Genomic DNA, 22321 nt, shown 5'->3' with positions numbered 1-22321 from the left:
AAAATTCGCGCGAGAAGAGAAGAAAGAATTGTTCAACGAGTTTGAAACTCGTAGGCGTGTGAAATGGAAGAAATAAAAACAGAAATAATATCCAATTAGAAAATTGATACATCTGTTCGCGTAACACTTTATGCTACCACCAGTCGGTATACAATAATGTATTAAAATTTATTCAATTTTTGGAATTGCAAATTTCTCTTGATTATCTCTTTCTTCTGAATTATAATTCTCCTTTTTTTTTTTTAATTTCGATCGAGATCGTATTTCGTGCAAACAGCGCCACGACTTTTTCTCTTTAAACGATTATTCCTCGATCGACAAAAAAAAAGGAAAAGTCATTTCACGTCAATGTACGTTTTTTTCACTCCATCCTACGATTACCTAATCGTAATTATCGATTTTATCAATCGTATATATATATAATATAATATAATTAATTCGCGATCCACATTCGTGTGTATAACTCGATGTTAATTAAGGCCTAATGAATTAAATCGCTTGTCAAAATGTTTCTTGCTTGTTTATTCAACGCCGCATTAATTCAAACCCCCCCCTCCTCCTTCTCCTTCCCCCTCTCCAATCCATAATATCGGTACACCTATTTATAATAACACGTTTTGTCGCAGAGAACGGGGAGGGGGAAGAAGAAAAAGAAAAAAGAAATGTTATCGATTGATCTGGAGAAGAGTACGGTGAAAATTATTATTCGATTCTCTCTCTCTCTCTCTCTCTCTCTCGTTTTAAACGGGAAGAACGAAGAAATTCGTTACGGATCTCGTCGATCGATTTGAAAATCGTGTTTGACGTAGAATTATCACTCGAGCGAGAGATATCGATGCGGTTTTTTTTCTTCTTTTTTTTTTTTGCGAGTTAGAAGAAAAAAAGAGAGAGAGAGAGAGAAAAAAAACGGAGTTCATTTACATGGATAGTAGATCGTTGTCAGTTCGTCTATATTTACTCGCACGCGATCTTCGAAGAATTCGCGAATCTCTATGAACGAACCTAACCTCACTTTTTCTCCGTTTCTTCGTTAATTTTCCTCGTATATGAAGAAATCTAGGGATGGAAATGTGTATTTAAATATATTCAGCTAGGGAAATAATTTATTATGATTTTTATTCGCTCGTGTTTCTTTCTTTCTTTCTTTCTATTTTTAATTTTTCACATTTCTTCGATCACGCGATTTTAATGAAAATTTTCTGGTCTGGTGATTTGGTGTTTTTTTTTTTTTTTTTTTTTTTTGGTAATTGAGTTCGGAAACGGAAGTTGTTAATTACGTACACGGTAATCGAGAGGAGAGAACATCGTAACCGCTTGATTCTTTCAACTTTTGTCGATTTTGAAGTTTTTTTTTTTCTCGTTCGGTTGATGCTTTTTGATAATCGCGATATAATTTAACTTAATAAACTTTTTAAAAGCTTCGATAATGTTATTTTCTAGTTGTATAATATTCTTGCTTGTAATTGGTTTAAGATTAATTAATCTTAAACGTTTCAATTTAAAATTTAGATTAATCTCAATTATACATCTTATTACAAAAAAAAGAAAAAAAAAAGAAAAATAAATATATATACTTATAATCTCTCTGAATATTGATATTTTCGGAATACGATAATTGTGGAACGATATTAAATCAATCCGAAAATATTTTAATCTCTTAAATTAAAATATTCTCTCGAATTTTTCGATAATTATATAACATGATTATTTTATGTAATTTTGTAATATATATATATATATATATCGCTCGCTCATTGTTAGATTATCTCGAGAAAAAGGTAAACAAGAATTAACACTTTATTAAAATACATTTTCAACGCAGCTTCGTTATCTTTCATCTTTTACGATTTATAATAATTTTCCACATACAATATTCTCCTAAAATAATTTACAGATTTACGTAGATACAAGATTACTCTTAATTTAAAATCTTATCACGCTCTGTCATCCAATCTCTCCCATTTCTTCCAAATCCAACAAATGTAATACAAAAACCTGTATCATAATATCACACGATTGTGGATTGGAACTGGACAAACTTTCCAAATATATGCTTATAACATCGTCATAAATTTGCAACGCGTTTTCCAAACAACCCCCGATATTTGTCAATATCCACAGCATTCTTGAAGAGAATCTCTGCTTCAGAAGAATGAAAAATCGGTTACTTTCCTCCCTCCAATTTTTCCCAAATTATCACGATCGCGAGTGTAATAATACAATTTCGCCGGACTAAATAATAATAATAATAATAATATATTCACCATTAAACCTCGGGAAGGTAAAGGAGGCGTATCTAAACTGTCGATAATTTTCGAGATACAAACCGGGACGATCCCAGCGAGAGTTAACTCGTCATTTTCCAAGTTAATGAACCCCGGTGGCGCGATACTCCTTCGTTTATTCCATATACGGGGACCGGTTCCATCCGTCCGTCCGTCCGTCCGTCCCCAGCAAAGATCATCGATTTCGTCCCCATGTAAACAAGCGTACTTTATTACAACGATCGTTGGTAAACGAGGGACACGCGATAATTACCAGTGCACAGAGTCGGTAAATAAGAAGAAGAGGAGGAGGAGGAGGAGGAAGAGGAAGAAGAAGAGGAAGAAGGGACGTTCCTCCCCCTCCCCGTTGTTGACGAAAGGGTTATGCAACTTGGACGACTTTCGTAACGGGGAGGCGGGGAGATTTTGTAACGTTGTTGTGCCCGCGACATTTTTTTCCCCCCTCCCACTCCTCCCCCCCCTTTATCTCGGCCACGAGAGCGAGGAGGGCAAAACAAGTGGCTTCGTGTAATTGATTCATTCGGAGCGGAGATAACCTAAGGAGACCAATTATGAATTATTCCACGATACGGCCATATCGTAATACAGAGATAAATGTTCTATCTAGTGGACGTTGATAGCGTGGATGGTGAATGGAGGAGCGATACGATGCTTTTCCTTTTTTTCTTCTTTTTTTTTTTACCGGCGGTGGTTGCAGTCGATTCGATTCTTGAACAAAAGTGTTTCTTTTAGAAGAAGTTAAAGAAACCGTGTTTTCAAAAATGTGTCTGTCTGTGTTTTGGCGCCGATTTTATGTATTTTAAGTATAATTTCTTCTTTGAGTCTCTGAAAAGTGAAGTTGTTGAAAAATCTGTTCGTTGTAATCGTCCCTGGAGAACGAGAATTTTAAAAAGCGTGAAATTGGATTGAAATATCTCGACAATTAGCGGGCACGACACAATTTATGAGATAAAGAAAAGTTTCAAGTCAATTAATTAGCGGAAAAATATTTCTTCCCAAAGGGAAGATATTTCATCGGAGATAAGATCTGGACAATGAAAATTACAATTGAATCTTATCTAACAAGATGGAAAAAAAGAGGGGGAATAACAAAACCGAACAAATTCGTACGCCATCGCTTTAAGAGGGGAAAAAAAATTTCCCTATAAAATTGATGATTCTCATTATCGTCTTATACATAACGCGCGTTGTACACGCACGATGGTTCGTCCATTTATCTCTTACCGACTATTCGGATCTAATTAGCCGAGCTGAAACAAGTAGCTCTGTAAGACGATACCGTTCGACAACAACTCTTCGTCATTTCCTCGACGAGTGTTAGAAAAACGAAAATTTTATCGATTTCGTTCGTAACATTTTATCTCGCGACTCTGATCGTGAATCACCGCCTGATGGAAACGTGAGCGAGGCCGTGATGGAGGGTTTTATTCCTTCGATACTCTTAAAAAAAAGCACGGTGAGATAATAATTCACGCATCGTGAACGAGGGTCGATTTGCTCGATCTCTTGATCCTCCTGATCGATGGGATCAGGGGAAAAGCGTGGATGGACACGTTTTATGGACACGCGAGTGGACATTTAATGCGCGACGCGATTTACGTGGAACGCGTTTGCGCGATAGGGGAGGTTATTGGCGAATAAAGATTTGATTGGTTGGAGTCGAAACAGCAAAATGAATGTATATATATATATATAAACTGTTGTTCATCAATTTTGGAGAAATTGGCTCAATATAGAAATTTAATTTGATTAATTAAAGATATTTCACAAGATGGAATCGCAATGCGCGTGTAGCGACATCTACGAGCTGAAAAGTTGGCACCTCTCGGAAAGGAAACCAACCTAATTTGTTGGGTCTAGTGGAGCATGTCTGATTGGTTAGGTGTAGCGTACAAACAGACATGTTTAAATAAGAATTTTAAAATACAAAGTATCTATCCTGCCTTTACTCGTTCCTGTCTCCACGCTTCAGTTTTGCATTAAACAAATATAATATTTCCTTATTACACGTTTAGTTACAACCTGATCTTGCCCTCGGGTTTTTAGAATAAATAACAAGCTGGTTGCGAACGGGATGATATCTGTCTTTCGTGCATCGAATTCTACATAGAAATATACCCAAAAGAAATATTTCTCTTGTTCGCGTATCGAAGCTTGTTCGATCATCTTGCCCCTAAATTAAACCGTCCAAAATCCTTCTCTCTCTCTCTTTTTCCACGTCACAAAAATTTCAAACGTCTTCCCTAAAGTAGTAATTACGCATTCCTTTCCAACGAACAGGTAGACAAGAGCGGCCAACTTTTCGAATTGCCCTCTAGTTTCTTTTTATCCTCTCTTCCTTAACCTGAAATCCACGCAATGCAACAATAACAACTCGCCTGAAATTCGAGAATCTCTTATTTTTTTTTCCCTTAATTATATTTCCTTAATATAATCTGTCGAGAGATTGCTCGTTTCTCCAAGATTAATCGCTCAATCGAAAAATCAGGATCTCGAACGGAAAATCATTATTCGTCCACTTCCCCTTCTTTTTTCCTCCACTTCTTTCTCTCTCCCTCCCCCCCCCCTCTCTCTTTTTTGTCGCACGCTTCGAATACGAAGAAACGCCGTACGCTTCGTTTCGAGACGAGCGATGATACGCTTAGGTTATGTCCTAATCGGGTGGCAATCGGGCGACATCTGGCCCGACTGCTTGGAAGGTAAGATACGAGGTCAGCCGTCGGCTGACGGGTAAAGCCAACAACGAGAGGCGGAACGTCCCCGCCGATAGTAAACGGGCTATCGACGATTACCATAAATTTATCCGCGATCTATCCGGGAGCTCTACACGGCCGGTTTTATCCCCCCAGACATAGAGGGGAAACTAGTTCCACGAGTGGAAAAAATAGCCGTAGCCGTGGATGGTGAGCCGCGACCGCCCCCTAGGGACTTTTTCTAGTCGTTCGGGTTGACCGATGGTGGCGTTCCGTATAGTATACCGGCGAATTAAGTTTCCATGGAAGGATTGGATCGTTGTTTATGGGCGTGGAGGATGGATGTGTGGTGTTTTGTAATTGGGGTGGGGTTCTCTTTTTCTCTCCTTTTTTTCTTTTCTTCGATCGAGAAGCATCCGAATTGGAATTGTTTTTCTTTTTTTCCCAAGGAATTCGTTCTTTCGCTCGTTATAAAGTTTCGAAGGGGATAGGGAGAAAAGTGTAGAATTTTGAATGTTAATAAGTGAGGTTAGATATAATATCTTTTTCTCATTTTAAATTATTGTAACGTGAAATCGTATCGATGAAAATGTTTCGAATGTAACCTAACCTTATTTCACTTAAACATAAAGCAATCGATGCATATAGATCGTCTAGAGAAAAGTTTTTACTGGATCAGAATAGTTTATAAAGTTGTTTGACGCGAGTATGGTGAAACTTTAAGAACGAATCTGTTAAAGCATTAAACTAAAAGCTCTGCACGATATATAAAATTACTTCTTACGTTACATCCATAAAAAGGGGTAAAGAAAAACTCGTACAAGAATGAAAACTCATTAGGCGTCCAAGGTTTTTCTTCCAAGATCCACGCTAATGTGGAACAGTATCATCATTCATTGTTTCCACCTAAACGAGATCCAGTTAGGGGAGCAATTTGAGGGAGATGGCTCGAAGGAAGTGAAACGCTTAGGATATTCAGACACTTATCGAAAGGGTTGCCCAAGGCGACGTCCCAGTCAATGATTCGATGATGAAGTGGCTTATGATCCCCGTGTGTTATTCGGTGTTGCTCTTTTTTTTCCCTCTCTCTCTCTCTCTCTCGGTCAATTTTTGTCTCATCAGTGTTACACTTGGGGCAGCGTTCTCGGAACAAGACTCACGTTACCATTCGATCACTGTTATTTCTCGAGTACTTGAGCTCGTCGGGATAGGCTACCATTTTCAGCGTGATTCGAACGAGAACCTAGCCGCTTATCTAATAGCTCGAATACCGAGTATTACGTAGAAAGTTGAATTTCCCAGAATTTCTTCGCTTCTTTTGCGCTCCTTAGAATCCTTCATTATCCCCTGCCTCTCCTAATTACCCAGTTTGGATAAATGTTTGAGTGGAAGAGATGGTATCATAATATCTGTTATTATTATTATTATTTTTTTTGCAATTTTAGAAAAGTTAAAGATGAATCGTATCCTCCGTCTTATCAAGTTGTGCTAAGAATAATGTGTCGTACGTAAAATTTCAAGAACCTGTTCCCAAGTGTATAATAAATTGTCACTTTATTAATTATTCATTATTGTTGTGCAAGAGGGCTCGTGTTATTCGATCAAAAAATAGATCGGGACAATCGGAAATGGTTTCCACTTGACTGAAAATTGTTTCAAACGGGGATACTTTTATCGATAGATTTGCTTCAATGATCAAAAACGTGGCTGGTTTCATTTATGCTGGTTTGTACAGTAATTTATCAACTGATAATTATATTAGCGAATTGACCAGTTACAAATTATGACTCGTAGGCTTCAGTTTTACGTCAAATATGATAATAAGCTGACTAATAATTTATATTTATATACAAAACTTCGTTTATTTTATTACTTAACTTGTTAGATAATACAAAGAGAGAAAATTTACAATTTGTTTAAGAAATTTTATTGAAATTATATTTAATATTTCACGTTAAATTATTCGAATTGATTGAAGATTGATTAATCCGGGGGGGGGGAAAAAAAAGTTTCCAATTCCTAAACCTCGTTTCCTAAACGAAACTCTAAACTTTTTTTTTTTTTTTTACACGGTATTTTCGATAAACGTCATAAAATATAGATAGAATTTTGAGTCTACGAATCTACATCATTAGTTCAAATGTTACCTAACCTTATCTTATCTAACTTAACCTAAACCGCGCACATTAATATTAATAGTATCAAAATTTTAAAGAACTTTTTTTAGAAAATTAAATTCGTCGAATATCGTTAAATAACAATAATAACAAAGAAAAATTGGGAACAAAGTTAAGAAGAAAGTTTAAGCCAATTTTCTCCTCCGACCGAAGGAACAAACGATTCGAAAATGGCGGAGAGTATACGCGTACACGTTTCGATAAGGAAATGAAAATATTGGAGATCGAAATGGCGAAGGAAAAATTAATTATGGTCGATGTTCAAGGACAGCTGTTTATCTGGCAATTAGTCGATATCGGGAATCACAGCGGATCCTGCCCATCAGCTCTTCCGCGTGTGGAAAGAAAGGGGGAAGGAAGGTCGTAGAACTGTTTCGATAAGGAATTCTCGAGTCTGCAATCTATATTCTGCCACGGCTTCGCCATTCTTCTCATAATAATGGTGCCAAGAGAACTTCTTTTTCTTGGATTCAAGTTACTCTCTCGTGCAGTTTATAGAGAGAGAGAGAGAGAGAGAGAGAAGGGAACATTGGTTCTTATATAATTCTTGTGTAATTCATGGTATTACAGATGAAACGTATTTTTTCTTTTCAATAACACCGATTTCCTTGCATATCCTTTTCAATTGTTACACGACTTGTTAATTATTTTATTTCATAACGAGACTGTTTTTATTTATTTATTTATTTATTTATTTCATTGTTCGTTCTTGTTCGAGCTTTTCTTTATCTTTGTTTAGTTTAGTTTTTCTTAAGTTAAGTCTCAAGTTCTCTCGTCTAATATTAGAAATTTTATCATTATTTTTCTCCTTTGCTATGTTGTGCTTGTGTATTTATTACTTCTTTTTTCTTTTTTTTTTTTTTTTTTTTTTTTTTTTTTTTTTTTTTTTTTTTTTTTTTTTTTTTTTTTTTTTATCTCATAACGAGGTTGTCTTTACTTATCTAATTTTTTCAACTCTCGTAATAACTAATATAGATTAATTCTCTCTCTTATAATACTTACACGTATATAATTGTTTTTCATAATGTCAAAAATATCATTTAACTCTTTTCTCTTTAGAATAAACTGTCCACAACTATAAACCAATTTTTTCCTTTTTTTTCATTCTCTCTTTTTAATTATATTCCATGAATTATTCGATTAAACATTTGTTATCAATGTGAAAGAACGTAACGAGCACAGCTATTAGCGATATTACCACCATTTTATACGTTTTAATCATGTTCTACGAATCTTTAATTAAAAGCAACGTTTAAATCTTTTTTATTAGTTTGGAACGTCAATAAAAATCACGTAATCATGTAACCGTTGTTAACTAAATTAAAAATACATAGAACATTAATATTAACGACCTTGCCAATTTTTTTCCTCTCTTTTCATTGTCTCCTTTTCTTTTTTTCTTTCTTTTTCTCTTCTCTTCTTTTTTCTTTTCTTTTCTTTTCTTTTTTCTTTTTCCCTTCTCCTCCTCTTTTTTTCCTCTCTTTCCCTCCCTCCCTCCCTCCCTCCCTCCCTTTCCCTCTCCCCCTCCCCCTCCCCCTCTCCCTCCCCCGCAAATGCCTTTTTGCTCGACGAATCAGGAAAGAGATAGAACAACGATCACGGCAGGCACAATTAGTCTCTTTTATGGATCGTTTCTCGTCATTAGAACGTATCTCTTTTAAATTACCTCCAATGGCGCGCGTTCTTCAATATATATATATATATATATATATATATATATATATATATATATATATGTATATATTTTTTTCTTTATCATTTTTTTCCCTTTCTTTCTTTCTTTCTTCTTCTCTTCCTTCTTCTCCTTCTCCTTCTTCTTTTTTTTTTTTTTATTACTCGTAACTGTCGATTCCTAAATACTATAATTCACCGTTTAATGTAATCGCGGGGTTTTATTGCTCGCAACTTCCTAGATCGCCTCGAGTTTCGATTCAGCGCATTAAGCAAGGGAATTGGGAATGTAACGACGTTGTAAAAAAACGATTTTATTGTTGAATCCATGCTACGGCTGTTTGACCACGTATTTATTATAATGAGCATACCGTTGCGCTGGTATGCTATAATCAAGCTCCGTTAAGGGGGGGAGGGGAAAAATAAGAGTACTGATAACAGGGAATATAACAGAGATAACAGAGATTCAGACTGCTATCTGTAGGCATTCGTATATAGATTTCCTCGAATCTAATATTATATTGTCATTATATTCGGTTAATTGGAATTTATCGTGGAAAAGGAGGATATTCTTGGTAATGATTTATTTTCAGCGTATAAATCATGCGTATAAATATATCTTGGAGTTTATTTTTCCCGATTGATGTAATTGTGAATGAAGGAAGGCAGGAAGGAATATGTAGGAAATATGTTGCATCTTCCGATTTTTTTCCGTCGTCTAAGAACAAAAATTTTTCACCACCGACGAATGAAAAAGAAGAAGAAGAAGAGTAATTTTCGCAAAAATGAAATTATTTTACATTCTTTTCTCCTCTCAACTTTTACACTGTTTCAAAACATGTAAAATTTTAAAGGCTACTCGTTGTAAATTTTATTCGAAAAAAGTATCGTATCGACAATTTCCTTCTCGAGAAAACGAAATCGAAGATTTTTCTTTCTTTTTCTTTCTTCTCCCCCCTCTCTCGATTCGGGCTCATCCCTTGTCGCGAACGAACGGTTCGAAGGGGCACGTGACTCTTTTTTTTCTTCCCCCCCCCTCTCTTTTTCTCTTTTTTTTTCGTAACAGCGAGGAAAAAAACGCTTGGTCCGAGTAATTAAAGATATCCACAGAAATGCATAATTATAAATGTAATCCATTACATACAATTTTAAATCTCAATAATCATTTGCATCTATAATATATTATTTGCAATCATCATTCTGTTATCTATAAAACAATCGTTGCACAGATTTTACTTATAAGTGATTCTTTATTTTATTATACAGACCAAACACAAGGCTTATTTATTACTTATAAGCAATTTAAAGTCCGCGTTAGATGACGGGGACATAGCGCGCGCGAGACGGAGATGGAGCCGTCTAATCTCCATCTCCCTTCATCTCGGCTTCAAACTTCATAACTCAATAAATAAGCCACAACCGACATTTTTACATACCAACTTTTATCCTTATTCTGACCTCTAGAATCAACCCTCCAAACCCTCCACACATATTTCTCCATCCATAAAAGAAACAATACAATATTAGCTCATAGAATAATAATACTCAACGACCATATCATTATTTTATTCATCCTCGAAAGAAGAAAATCCACCTCTAAATAGTTAAAATCTCTTAGCGGATTCTATTCTTCCTCGGCTGATCGCATGAGCTGGCACGCCGCGATTTTTTAATGACGTCTGCCAACGGCGAACCAACAGTTGCAATACTAATTACCTCTAATACACGGTTGCGCAAATGGTATGGACGTGATAGCGAATGAATCCCTGTCCGGTTGGGGCCCCGCCGTCGACACCGCTTACGGAGAATTGATATTACGAAAGGGAATTGCCTTTGCAGTTAAGTCACGAGCAATTACCATTAGCCCGTTCTGAGTAATTACCCTTTTGTTAAGTGAAACATGTGACCCGTGGAACGGCACGATTCCGCGAGTGTTGCGCTGTTTCGTTAAAAAAGAAAAAGAAAAAAGAGAAAAAGGAAAGAAACCTTTGCCGAACAGAGACCGGTTCCGGGCTTGGAAATGCTAATTTTACGACACCGCGCGAGGAAGAGACCGCTTCTCGGAAAATTGATCCCGGACGAGCATGGTGATGGATTAGGAGGTTGGGAATGGGTATTGGGATGTAAATAAGCGGGTAATTGGGAAAATTGTGAGAATCGTCGTCGCTTGGAAAATGTGTACGCCTCGTATCGTATCGTCGAGCGCACTTTTTGACTTGATTGATTTCTCTGAAATTTTTACCCTTTTCTCGAGACCCACCTTCCTCGATCCTTCTTCCCAAATTTCTGCGTCTTTTTTCCCGCGGAGGATCTCGAAAGAAGATCCACTGTTCGGATCCATCGTTTTTGAAAAGATTGGATTAGAAGAAGAATTTCTAATCTTCCGAATGAAATTTGCGGGAAAGGAAAGAAAGGAACAAAGGAGATCCGAGAGATTGATCGAGGAAAAGAGTCGGGAGAGGAAATAATCGTCCGTTAATATTATTTTAAAAAGTTGATAATAGGAAAAGGAGAGATTGCGAAAGAAACGCAAAGGAGAGAGGATCGTGGTGTATAATCTTCACCACGTCATTAGAAATGTTAATTAAACGATCTAAATTAGAAGGAAAAAGTTGCGAGGAGTAGAAGATCACCCTGACTCCTTTTTCACTTAATTTCATTAAATAATTACGCATAATTTACGCACGAACTGAAATCCATTAAAAATTTTCAAAATACCAAATGAATATTTTTTAATTATCCCTATAAATCCTTAGCCTAACGACTTTTCCTAATTTTAATATCATTGTAAACTTTTTTTTTTCCCTCTTCTTCTTCCTTTTTTTTCTCTTCTTCCTTTATTTTTTTTTTTTTTCTTTTTTTCCTCTCTTCTCTCCTTCCCTCCCGAAAGCTTATACGTTATTTCATCATTTAAAACAAGATTTCAAGAATCTCTCGAAGAAAACTCCAATCAAGGAACGAGCCGACGTACATTTATTATTATTTCATTTTCAATTATCTTAATATCTAAAATTTACCATAAAGTGATTAAATAAAGGGATATTGTCAAAGTTAGAAAAAGTTACCAAACTATTATCTTCTCTCTCTCTCCTTTTTTTTTTCCAAATAAACTTGAACTCGAGAAACGTTCTCCAAAAAATTATCCAGCCAACAACCAACAATTGCAACGGTAGTTGATCGCGAGAAGAGTCTCTGAAAATAAAAAAAAGAAAAAAAATCAGATCGTCCAATTTGCACGGTGGATCCCGATCATTGTGATCTTCGATCGAACCATGACGATTCGTTCAATGAAGACGTCAATCCGATTCACAAAGGAACGAACGAAGAAGAGGAGGGGGGGAGAGAAAAAATATCGCGTCACTCTGAATGCGTGTATCCTTAACGTATCGTCGACAGAGTGTATCCCTCTCAGACAACAAAAAAAAGGAGAATAAAAATGGTGGAAGGGAATATAAAGAAAGGAAGAAAGGGAAGAGAAAAAAACACCCTGCTACGTTGAAATCAAGATTCGAAAAAAATGGACGACGAAGAGGGCTGCTACCGGGCGCCATTGTTGGAACGGATGGACACCCCGTGGCGCGAACGTCACGAGGGTAAACGTCCCTTTAATAACGCTGATTAACAAGGCATTGTGCCTTGCTGCGAGGCCTCGATGGCGACAAATGGAAACGCGTGCGCGATTTCCATTACGAGCGCGCGCGCTCGCGTCACTGCTTTCTAACTCGCAAGAGTTTCACCACTTCTTCGATTTTAATTCGTTCTTCTATCGAAAGAAGAAGCTGGAAGGAGCAGAAGGAAAATTCAAAGTGCGAGAAATTCTTCGTTTCGAAAACGATCGAAAAAGAGCGGGAAAATTCAAATATTCTTTGAAATTGAATTAATATTCAATTCCTTCGTCGAATTCGATCGAGAAAAGGCGGGAATTTAAATTCGAATTTTTCGTAAAGTAGGAAAATAAAGGTAGAGAGAAAAAAGAAAAAAAGCATGGCGATATATCAATAACGTAATATTCAATTCCTTCGTCGAATTCGATCGAGAAAAGGCGGGAATTTAAATTCGAATTTTTCGTAAAGTAGGAAAATAAACGTAGAGAGAAAAAAGAAAAAAAAAGCATGGCGATATCCGAGCAAACATAAATGTTGTAACTCGCTAATTGCTCCTACCGGCAATTAGAATCTAGTCTGTCGACATTACGACCGATGTGTCGGCCGACTGTGTATGCAAATAAACCGACATCTTCAATTCCTGGCACGTTGAAAAATCGTCGCCGATATCCGGTATCGATGGACGACTGTCCGTGTGTGTCGAGCAGCGAACGGATCGTGTAATTAAATAGTAATCGCTCATTACCGTGAGCTCGTCGTTTGTTACACTCTCGCGTTACGCGATTCTATATATATAACATTGCACACAACGTATATAACCGGTTTTCGTTCGGAATCGGATTAATATTATAACGTTAATGTAATGAAACGCGCTTATTAACTTGAAAAATCTATAGAGGAAGGGAGGAGAGAGAGGAGAATTTCTTGAATATTTTACTCGATGAGAATTATCGTATATCGCCATTTGTATCGGCTAATATTTTATTCTAATATCGCCGTTTCTGATTAATCGGGAAAGAGATGTTCGTAAAGTGTTCGAAAGAAGAAACTCGTTAACTCGATCGACCAATATTTTCACGATTTTAATAATTTATTTCGATCTTCTGGTTTCGTGTTCAAGAATACATTGTTGTAGGTATTTTTTTGTATTATTTCCTCTTTTAATTATTGTTACTCTTTACCGTAGAATAGAATTACTTTTCGTACAATACGAAAGTCCGAATATAAAATATTTGATTATCATCGTTTCTGCAATTTTTGAAATTTCTTCTGATGTGAAAGAATGGAAACGAAACACGAGATTTCCCAGTTAAACAACATCGTGTCCCGTGGCATTACGTGCGATTAATCGCAGCCGCTTTGCCGCACGATTGAAATGGTAATTTCGCCGGGCGCGCGTTACACGCGCTAAACGTTTCAATAGGTTGCTGGCTGAGAATAAGTTAACCGATAGGCACCTGGTTTCTTTCTTTTTTTCTTCTTTTTTTTCCCTTCTATCAAACATATATATATATATGTATACCGGTGGTCGCGATTGTTCGCCACGAATTTACATAATTACGAAGGCGGCCGGTTCTATGTATATATACGACGCTTGATTTGCATACTTAATTCCGTAATTGGCGCTTCTTAATTGTTTAACCAATCCGATAATTCGATGTTTCGAATCGGGGATGGGACGATTTTTTTTCTTTCTTCTCTTTTCATACATCGTTGTTATATAATCGTTGAGATTTAGTTTCAATTTGATTGATCAAAACGGGAGGAAGAATATTCATTATACGATTAAGAGATATTAATCTGGAGAGATCTATCATCGAAGAGATTGAAGTTTCGTTCAAAAGAATCATCCAGAAATCCATCCTCCAGTTGTTGGAGTCGTTAGGCGAATCTCTAGGCGCTTCCTAGACGCGTCCAGCCTGCTTCTCTTCTCTTCTCTTCTGGAAAGAAGAGAAGGAGGAGGAGGAAGGACAGGGACGAGGGCAAAACCGACGAGGAGAGGCTAGTAGACGGCCTGTAATTACGAGAAGCTAAGGTTGCGCGCAGCTGAGCCGCCCAGAGCGACTCGAAATTACTCAAAAATAAGACCAAATCGCGAACGTATCAAATTATAACCCCGCCTGATTCCTTTCCTCTCCACCCTCTCTTACTCTCCCCCTCTCTCTCTGTTCGTTTTCTAGCTCGCGACGTTGAAAACTGTCCAGAGACGTTGACCTCGACGCTAATGCGTTTTTAATTGTTGCCAAGAACGATGCAAATGCGAGCGATACACTCGATAACTCCCCGGTTTCATGGAGGATTTGTTGACGGTCGTCGCGGTTGCGTGATACATTGTGTGCATTGTGTGCAAGGAAACGAACGAACGTTGGTTTTGGGGAAAGGTGGAGGAGATACAGAAAAGAAGAGAGAAAGAATTTTTTCTGGAATTTTCTAATTTAATTTTGAAAAGAATCAGTTTACAAATGAAGGAAGCTTGTTTCGATCTTCTCTCCAGTTTATAAAGCGATCTTTATCTAAGGGAAACTTTCCACTTTGTAATCGAATTCTCCATAAAAAGCACTTTTAACATTTATCCTATCCAATTACGTCATAAAAGTATCATAAAAATCGGCTTTGTAGGTGGTTAGAGCACAATTTTCTTATAACATGGTTCAATAGCATGAAGTGTATAATAACTGATGTAGGTAGAGTCAACTGTGTAACTCACTGGGACAAGTTGTTTTCAATAATTCGTATCGTTCGAAAAATTTGTATTCAATTCAATTGCACTTTTTCCATTATTAATTAAAATAAAATTCGTTATTGGGATTCCTACAAAAAAATGGTGATTGAATAGTGATCGGCCAATTAATCGTCGAATGATGGATCCATTATGTCCATCATGTTATCGTAGCTTTTTTTTTTTTTTTTTTTTGGAAAACTTTAAGCTCTTGAATCTCGTGATTTAACACTTTTCACTCCTCGTTCGTGCCTGCAGCTTTTCACGCGATAACGATCCGACAGATGTTGTCGAATAATAATTAATTTTTTAGATTGTGTTATCGTGATTTCACAGGTCGATTTCGAATTAATCGATTCGGTTTAATGCGAAGGGGCCTTGTTGTTTGCGCATGTTTGCGTCGCCTCTTACACGTTTGGAATAATTAACGAGTGATAGCGGTTTTAACTATAATGTGGCTAGGTTTTTCCATCGTCGCTCTCTACGATTCTTGAGAAATTGTAAAAATTTTATTTACAGATTGCGAGCAGTTTGCCAATCCATTTTTGTCCGTTGTTTTCAGTTGAAATTTATCGTAAAGAAAGAAAAGAGAAGAAAGAAAAAGGAATAAGTTTGGAACTTTTGAAATTATTCAACTTTGTTGCGATATCAAGTAATCAAGAGATGAAGAAATATTCTCGAATGAATGAAAGTCGTATTCAAACGTGAAATACTTTATAAACTTTCAATGCAGTAAATATTGATTGATAGATGAAATATTCTATAATATTTTTTCTTTTCTGTCAATCTTGTGTGTGATTTTGAAAGTTTATTCTTCATTTAAATAGTTAAAAATAAAAAAATTTAGAGAAATTTATCTGATTTTAACTTTCTCTATGCACTTTGAAAAAAAAAATTAAGAGTAAACAAATTTAGAGAAACCTGAAGCAATTCCATCCATTTGAAAATTTTTTCTTTTGGAAAAAACTAAGAGTAAATAAACTTAAAGAAACCTGAAGCAATTCCATCCATTTGGAAATTTCAACTTTCTTCTTTTGGAAAAAAGAGTAAACAAATTTAAAGAAACCTGAAGCAATTCCATCCATTTGGAAATTTCTTCTTTTAGAAAAAACTAAGAATAAATAAACTCAAAGAAACCTGAAGCAATTCCATTCATTTGGAAATTTCAACTTTCTCCTTTTCAAAAAAAAACTAAAAATAAACAAATTTAAAGAAAAGCAATTCCATCCATTTGCAAATTTCATCCAAACTTCAATTTTCCTCTTTTGAAAAGAAAAACTAAGAATAAACAAATTTAAAGAAACCTGAAGCAATTTCATCCATTTGTAACTTTCATCCAAATTCCAACTTTCTCATTTGAAAAAAGAAAAACCAAAAGTAAACAAATTTGAAGCAATTCCATCCATTTGGAAATTTCAACTTTCTCTTTTTCAAAAAAAACTAAGAGTAAACAAATTTAAAGAAAAGCAATTCCATCCATTTGCAAATTTCAACTTTCTCTTTTTCAAAAAAAACTAAGAGTAAACAAATTTAAAGAAAAGCAATTCCATCCATTTGCAAATTTCATTCAAACTTTAACTTTCTTCTTTTGAAAAAACTAAGAATGTCTAGATAAGAATAAACAAATTTAAAGAAATCTGAAGCAATTCCATTTCAAATTTCGTCCAAATATCAATTTTCTCACTCTAAAAAAGAGAAACCGAGATTAAACAAATTCAAAGAAAACAACTCCATCCACTTCGTCCAAACTTCTATTTTCAAAAAAGAAGGAAATAAAAAAGAAAAAGAAAAAAACGAAAACTAAGAATAACCAAATTCAGAGAAAGCTGAAACAACTCCATCCAGTTGATTCCGTCCGTTTGCAAATCTCGTTCGAATCCCTTCCCCCCCTCCCTTTCGGGAAGGGAAGAGAAAAGAAGGAAGAGAAGAAGAGAAGAATCATCGGTTAATCGGTGACGCGTGCACGATCGCGTTCCCCGGATATAAAAAGCCGAAGCAGATTCAGTTCACGGGCTATCGATCGATCGCGGAGTCGCATCGCCACGCGAATGCATGAAATGTTAACTGGGTCTTTAAGTCGCACGCACGTTCGCGAGCCTCTCGAGCGAGAAGGTCGCTCGGATGGCTCGGCGGCTTAATGGCCGCATCACGTATGCACAAGCTTGCTTAAATAAGACGCGTTTTCCACGTGCCCGGCCGACCGTTCCTCCGCGATCTCCGCTTTTAAACGCGCATCCTTGATGGATCCCGCGTTGCCTTGGCCGGCTGTAAACAATGCTCTGACCACGATCCAATGGATGATTGTCAGTCGATACGAGGATGATCGATCGTGTGCGCCTCGATTATTTAAAATTATAGCAAGCTTTTTCTTTTTCTTTTCTTTCTTTCTTTTTTTTTTTTTTTTGGTTTGTCTTAGACGAGTGGATAGATATTTATGGAAAATATTGATGATTTGAAATTGTTTCGAAATTTTAGATATTCCTAGGGAATTTTTTTTTGTTTTAATTTAATTTGGATTATATTTGATAAAAGGAGGATTAGTTATCTTTCTACGATGGTTGATATTTGTCTAAATTAATTTTAACTCTCCATCTTTCAATTTCTCATCAAAATTAAACATTGAATCTTCATTTAATGGATCCAATTTGATATAGAAAATCTCAATTAAATTTCGAGATTATAATTATCATCCAAATTCCGTTCACAAAAAGTTGAAAAAAATCTCAATTAAAATCTGGAAATTACATTCTTTAAATATGTAATTTAAATCACGTTTATTAAATTATCCCAATCTCTCCAAATTCTTCTTCTTCTTATAAAATCTCCACACACACACACACACGATTACACACTCTCCAAACTCTCCATTTAATTCAATAATTACACCACGAATAACGCGTATATCCAATGTTAAGAGAGAAAAAAAAAAAGAAAGAAAGAAAAATTCCAATTAAAAGTTAAATCTCGAAATTATAATCTTCGACAATATTAATCACAGCTGCGTAATCCGATTCGAGGCCGAGCTGGGATGGAAAAAAGAAAGAAGGGAAAAGAATAAAATCGAATTCGATCGAGGTCGGAAGGGATAAACGCTAGCCCGAGAGGGAGAGAGAGAGAGAGAGAGAAAGAGAGAGAATCGAGCGATTTATCGTCCCGAGGTTTCCGGGCAAAAGTATCCCGGCCGACTTCCGGCAGACGTGGGTATCGGTCGATCGACATGACTCTTTCGAGGTGGAATACTCAATTACCCGGAGCGGACTTCTAGGTAGCCAGCGGCTCGTGCAGTTCGTGTTCGTTTCGTTTCTCTTTACTCTCTTTCCCCTCTCTTCTCTTTCACTTACTTTTCTCTCCATCGCTATCCTTTTATCCCCCGCGTCCCCGTCGAGGAAATCGGGCTTGCGTGCCCGCTTACCATTCGTGGCGATGACGTCCTTTGAAAAATTAATCGTTAATGAGTTATATAGGGTTTTCGAGATGGCGCTGTCGAGTTGTTGTTTGGTAAATTTTTCGCCCCTAGCTTTTCGGTGGCCTTTTTCTTTTCTTATATTTTAATTTTAAATTTAGAGATGTTGATGGCATATTTTTTTTATATTTTCTTTGAATTTCGTCAATATTTACAGAGATTTCTTACTTCAACATCAAAATATCGAAATATTTTGTCTCGTATATTATTTGTCGATGATGAAATTTTATTCGAAAAATTAATCGTTAATGAGTTATATAGGGTTTTCGAGATGGCGCTGTCGAGTTGTTGCCTGGTAAATTTTTCCCTAGCTTTTCGGTGGCCTCTTTCTTTCTCTTTCCTTTTCTCTTCTTATATTTTAATCGATTTAGAAATGGAATATTTTTTTATACTTTCTTTGAATTTCGTCAATATTTACAGAGACTTCTTACTTCAACATCAAATGCAAAATATCGAATCGAAACGAAATACTTCGTCTTCGTATATCATTTGTCGATGATGAAATTTTATTCGAAAAATTAATCGCTAATGAATTATATAGGGTTTTCGAGATGGCGCTGTCGAGTTGTTGCTTGGTAAATTTTTCCCTAGCTTTTCGGTGGCCTCTTTTTTTCCTTTTCTCTTCTTATATTTTAATTTTAAATTTAGAGATGTTGATGGAATATTTTTTCATATTTTCTTTGAATTTCAATATTTACAGAGATTTCTTACTTTGACATCAAATGGAAAATATCGAAATACTTCGTTTTCGTATATCATTTGACGATGATGAAATTTTATTCGATCGCATCGTTTTATCTTTTCATCCCTCCCGAAAAATCACCATAGAGGAAGAATATTGGAATAGCTAGAAATCCGTGCGACGCTGTAAAAGATGTGTAAGATATAAATATGTTTCGATAGTGGAAAAATAAATTCACGGTTATCGGCGATATCAAATCGATGTCGATATCAACGAGATGAAACATTTTTTTTTAAATTTAAAACCAGCGTGATCCCGACTCGACAATTTCGTTCGTTCGCGCGTGCCAGCATAAATCACGGGAATAATTTCATCTCGTAGCCGGGGAGTGACATTGAGTAATTCATGTGTGTTTCTTGCCTCTGTGTGTTCCAGGTCCCGACATACCGGGCTTTCTCCTCCAGCCATTCAGGAAGCCGAAGAGAATAAGGACGGCCTTCAGCCCCAGTCAGTTGCTGAAGCTGGAGCACGCGTTCGAGAAAAATCACTACGTCGTCGGCGCGGAGAGGAAGCAGCTGGCGCAGGCGCTCTCGTTGACGGAAACGCAGGTAACATCCTCCGTCTATTCGATAGGATCAACCCCTTCTCGAGTTCCAACCCTCGTGTCAATCGTGTTTGCAATCATTCGTTGATTCGTCAAAACTAATTCTTAAAAGTGTTATATTTTTTAAGGGGATATTTTGGAAATATTTGGCGAGGATTGGAATTGTCTCATTTGGTGGATTTTTACGATCTCTTTTCAAAATCATTTAATTAACACTTGGTACATCGTTGGAGAATTTAATTAATATTCATTTCTATTCCGATATCTGGCATCTTAAATTTTTATGCATTAAAGGATTAATTATTATTCGAAGGAAAGAAGAGTTGAAAAATAAAGCGATAATTTTTAATAAATTATTTCATAAAGTTTCGTTCAAATTTTTTCTGGATAATATAATAATCGAGGATAGAATAAAATATAGAAATTTTACTGACAATTATTTAAATTAATATTCCGTCCAGGTGTTAAAATTTATAACCCGGTATAAATATAGATAGAAAGATTAGGAGAAGCGTATAATCAGATACAGCAAAAATTTATTATCGTAATTACAATTATAATTTATTTTCATCCTCGACAAACATTTTAACAATTATTCGAACATGAGTGTCCAGATTCGAAAAAAGGTGGAAAATAAAATAAAATTCGATGTAATTTCATGGCGTGCAGTCTTGATCAGATCGAATGTCGTACAATTAAATTTGATCAAAGATTAGTAAAGTTAACAGCGTGGAAATAGTACACGAGACGATGATGGCTCGTGATGATTAATCTCGACGTCTGTGAACAATTATTTCCGTCAAAACGATTTGCAAAAATCGCATTGGTTGCCATGCTATCGTGGATAATTACTCGATAATTAGAACGATAATTACAACACAAGGTGCGAATCTGGCATCAAATTACCTTGTTTAACGAGAATAGATGTTCAATTATCTGTAAACAAAACTTCATTCACAGCTTGTCTAATCCATGCATCCCGAATTTGCTTAATATTAATTTGCAATTGAGGATTTTTTTCCCCGCCGAGAAATGGATATATTTTTATTTGTAACAATTTCAAGTTTTATATAAAACAAAGTAAGGAAGGAAAGTTGGAACTTTCCTCTTGTTGTACAAGATTTCTTCTGATTGATTCTCTCGACGAGTAAATCTTTTCTAAAACCGATGATTTTGTTTCGAATAACAAATCGTTATTCGACCTCGACGAATGTTTCGCGATCTACAATTTTTTACTTTTTGACAAATTTTTCATTCGGCCGAGAAAAAAGAAAAAAATAGAGAGAAAAAAGGAAAGAGAAATCAAAAAGCTTATATAATAAAAATTTTATCGTTCGTTAATAAATTTGGATATTAAATTAATTTTTTAAAACAAAATTTCTATTTATTCCTCACAATATATCTATTTTATTATCCATTATTTAACAACGGTATATACTATTAAGTAAACATCAATCATGCAATATTCTAGCGTAAAAGTAAAAATTTCAAAGAAAGTAGTAAATTTCACGAAATAGCCAACAACTCTGTAGAACATCCTCAAAATGAGATTTCAAGTTAAACGACCAATAATCCAAGATTTTATCACCCGAAGAATCGAAACTGCAATACCAAAATCTCGCCTTGAGGTAATAACCTAGAAGCTCCAGCCAGAGACGCCAAGTATCCTAACAAGGTGTCCATAAATCTTCAAACCTCGTTTCCACCATCTTCGATCCTATCTCACCACCCAACTTAACCCAACTATCCCTTGCTTAAATCAATCCTCACCTTGCAACAAACACCACTGCCGCGCGCACCATAGAAAACACCGTTCCCCGACGCTCCATTTCCAGAGATGACCAGTTTCGACCAGCTCCGCAACACACCATTATATCCCCAAACTATCCAATCGACCAGCCCTAAAAAAAAAAAAAAAAAAAAAAAGAAAGAAGCCCTCGCTTTTAAGCCGAGTTTCCATCAGATTCCTTTATTATCGGTCTCCTCTCCGGAAACCGGGGATCCACGAAAGTAGTAACGAGAGGTTTGATATGCTAATAATCGACCAAGGGTTGATGGTGGTGGACTGACTTTCGGTTGTTCGACTTTCCGTCCAAACGATCCAGATGCGTTATATCTGCGTGCATATATCACGTCCGTCACGTATTTCCATGGGCGTATTCCAAAAAGAAAAGAGGAGGGGGGAGAGGGGAGGGAGAGAAGGAGAGAGGGGGAGAAGGAAAGCAAGGGGAGACAAGGGTGAATTAAGCTGGGAGAATGGAGGAGCGACGCGGCTCGCCGCCATCTTGTTCCGCGTCGCGAAAACAGGCTTTCGCTCTTCTTGCATCCTCCTTGTAATCCTCGCCTCTTGTTTCCTTGTAAGGGTGATCGTTAATAGGGAAAATTTGTACTTTCTTCCCCCGAATAAATTTCACGACACGGT

General features: G+C 36.3%; 1 protein-coding gene across 1 annotated transcript in view; it reads left to right on the top strand.

Annotated features, from left to right (window-relative positions):
- LOC552099 (homeotic protein empty spiracles) overlaps positions 1 to 22321 on the top strand; it is a 47788-nt gene that overhangs the window by 2777 nt on the left and 22690 nt on the right. The window contains exon 2 of the mRNA XM_624478.6: positions 19731 to 19903. Within this exon, the coding sequence (XP_624481.3) occupies positions 19731 to 19903 (173 nt within the window). The remainder of the gene's footprint in view (positions 1 to 19730; positions 19904 to 22321) is intronic.

This window comes from Apis mellifera, linkage group LG15 (assembly GCF_003254395.2).
Source record: "Apis mellifera strain DH4 linkage group LG15, Amel_HAv3.1, whole genome shotgun sequence".
Taxonomy (NCBI): Eukaryota; Metazoa; Arthropoda; class Insecta; order Hymenoptera; family Apidae; genus Apis; species Apis mellifera.
This window is presented reverse-complemented; position numbering and strand designations above follow the sequence as displayed.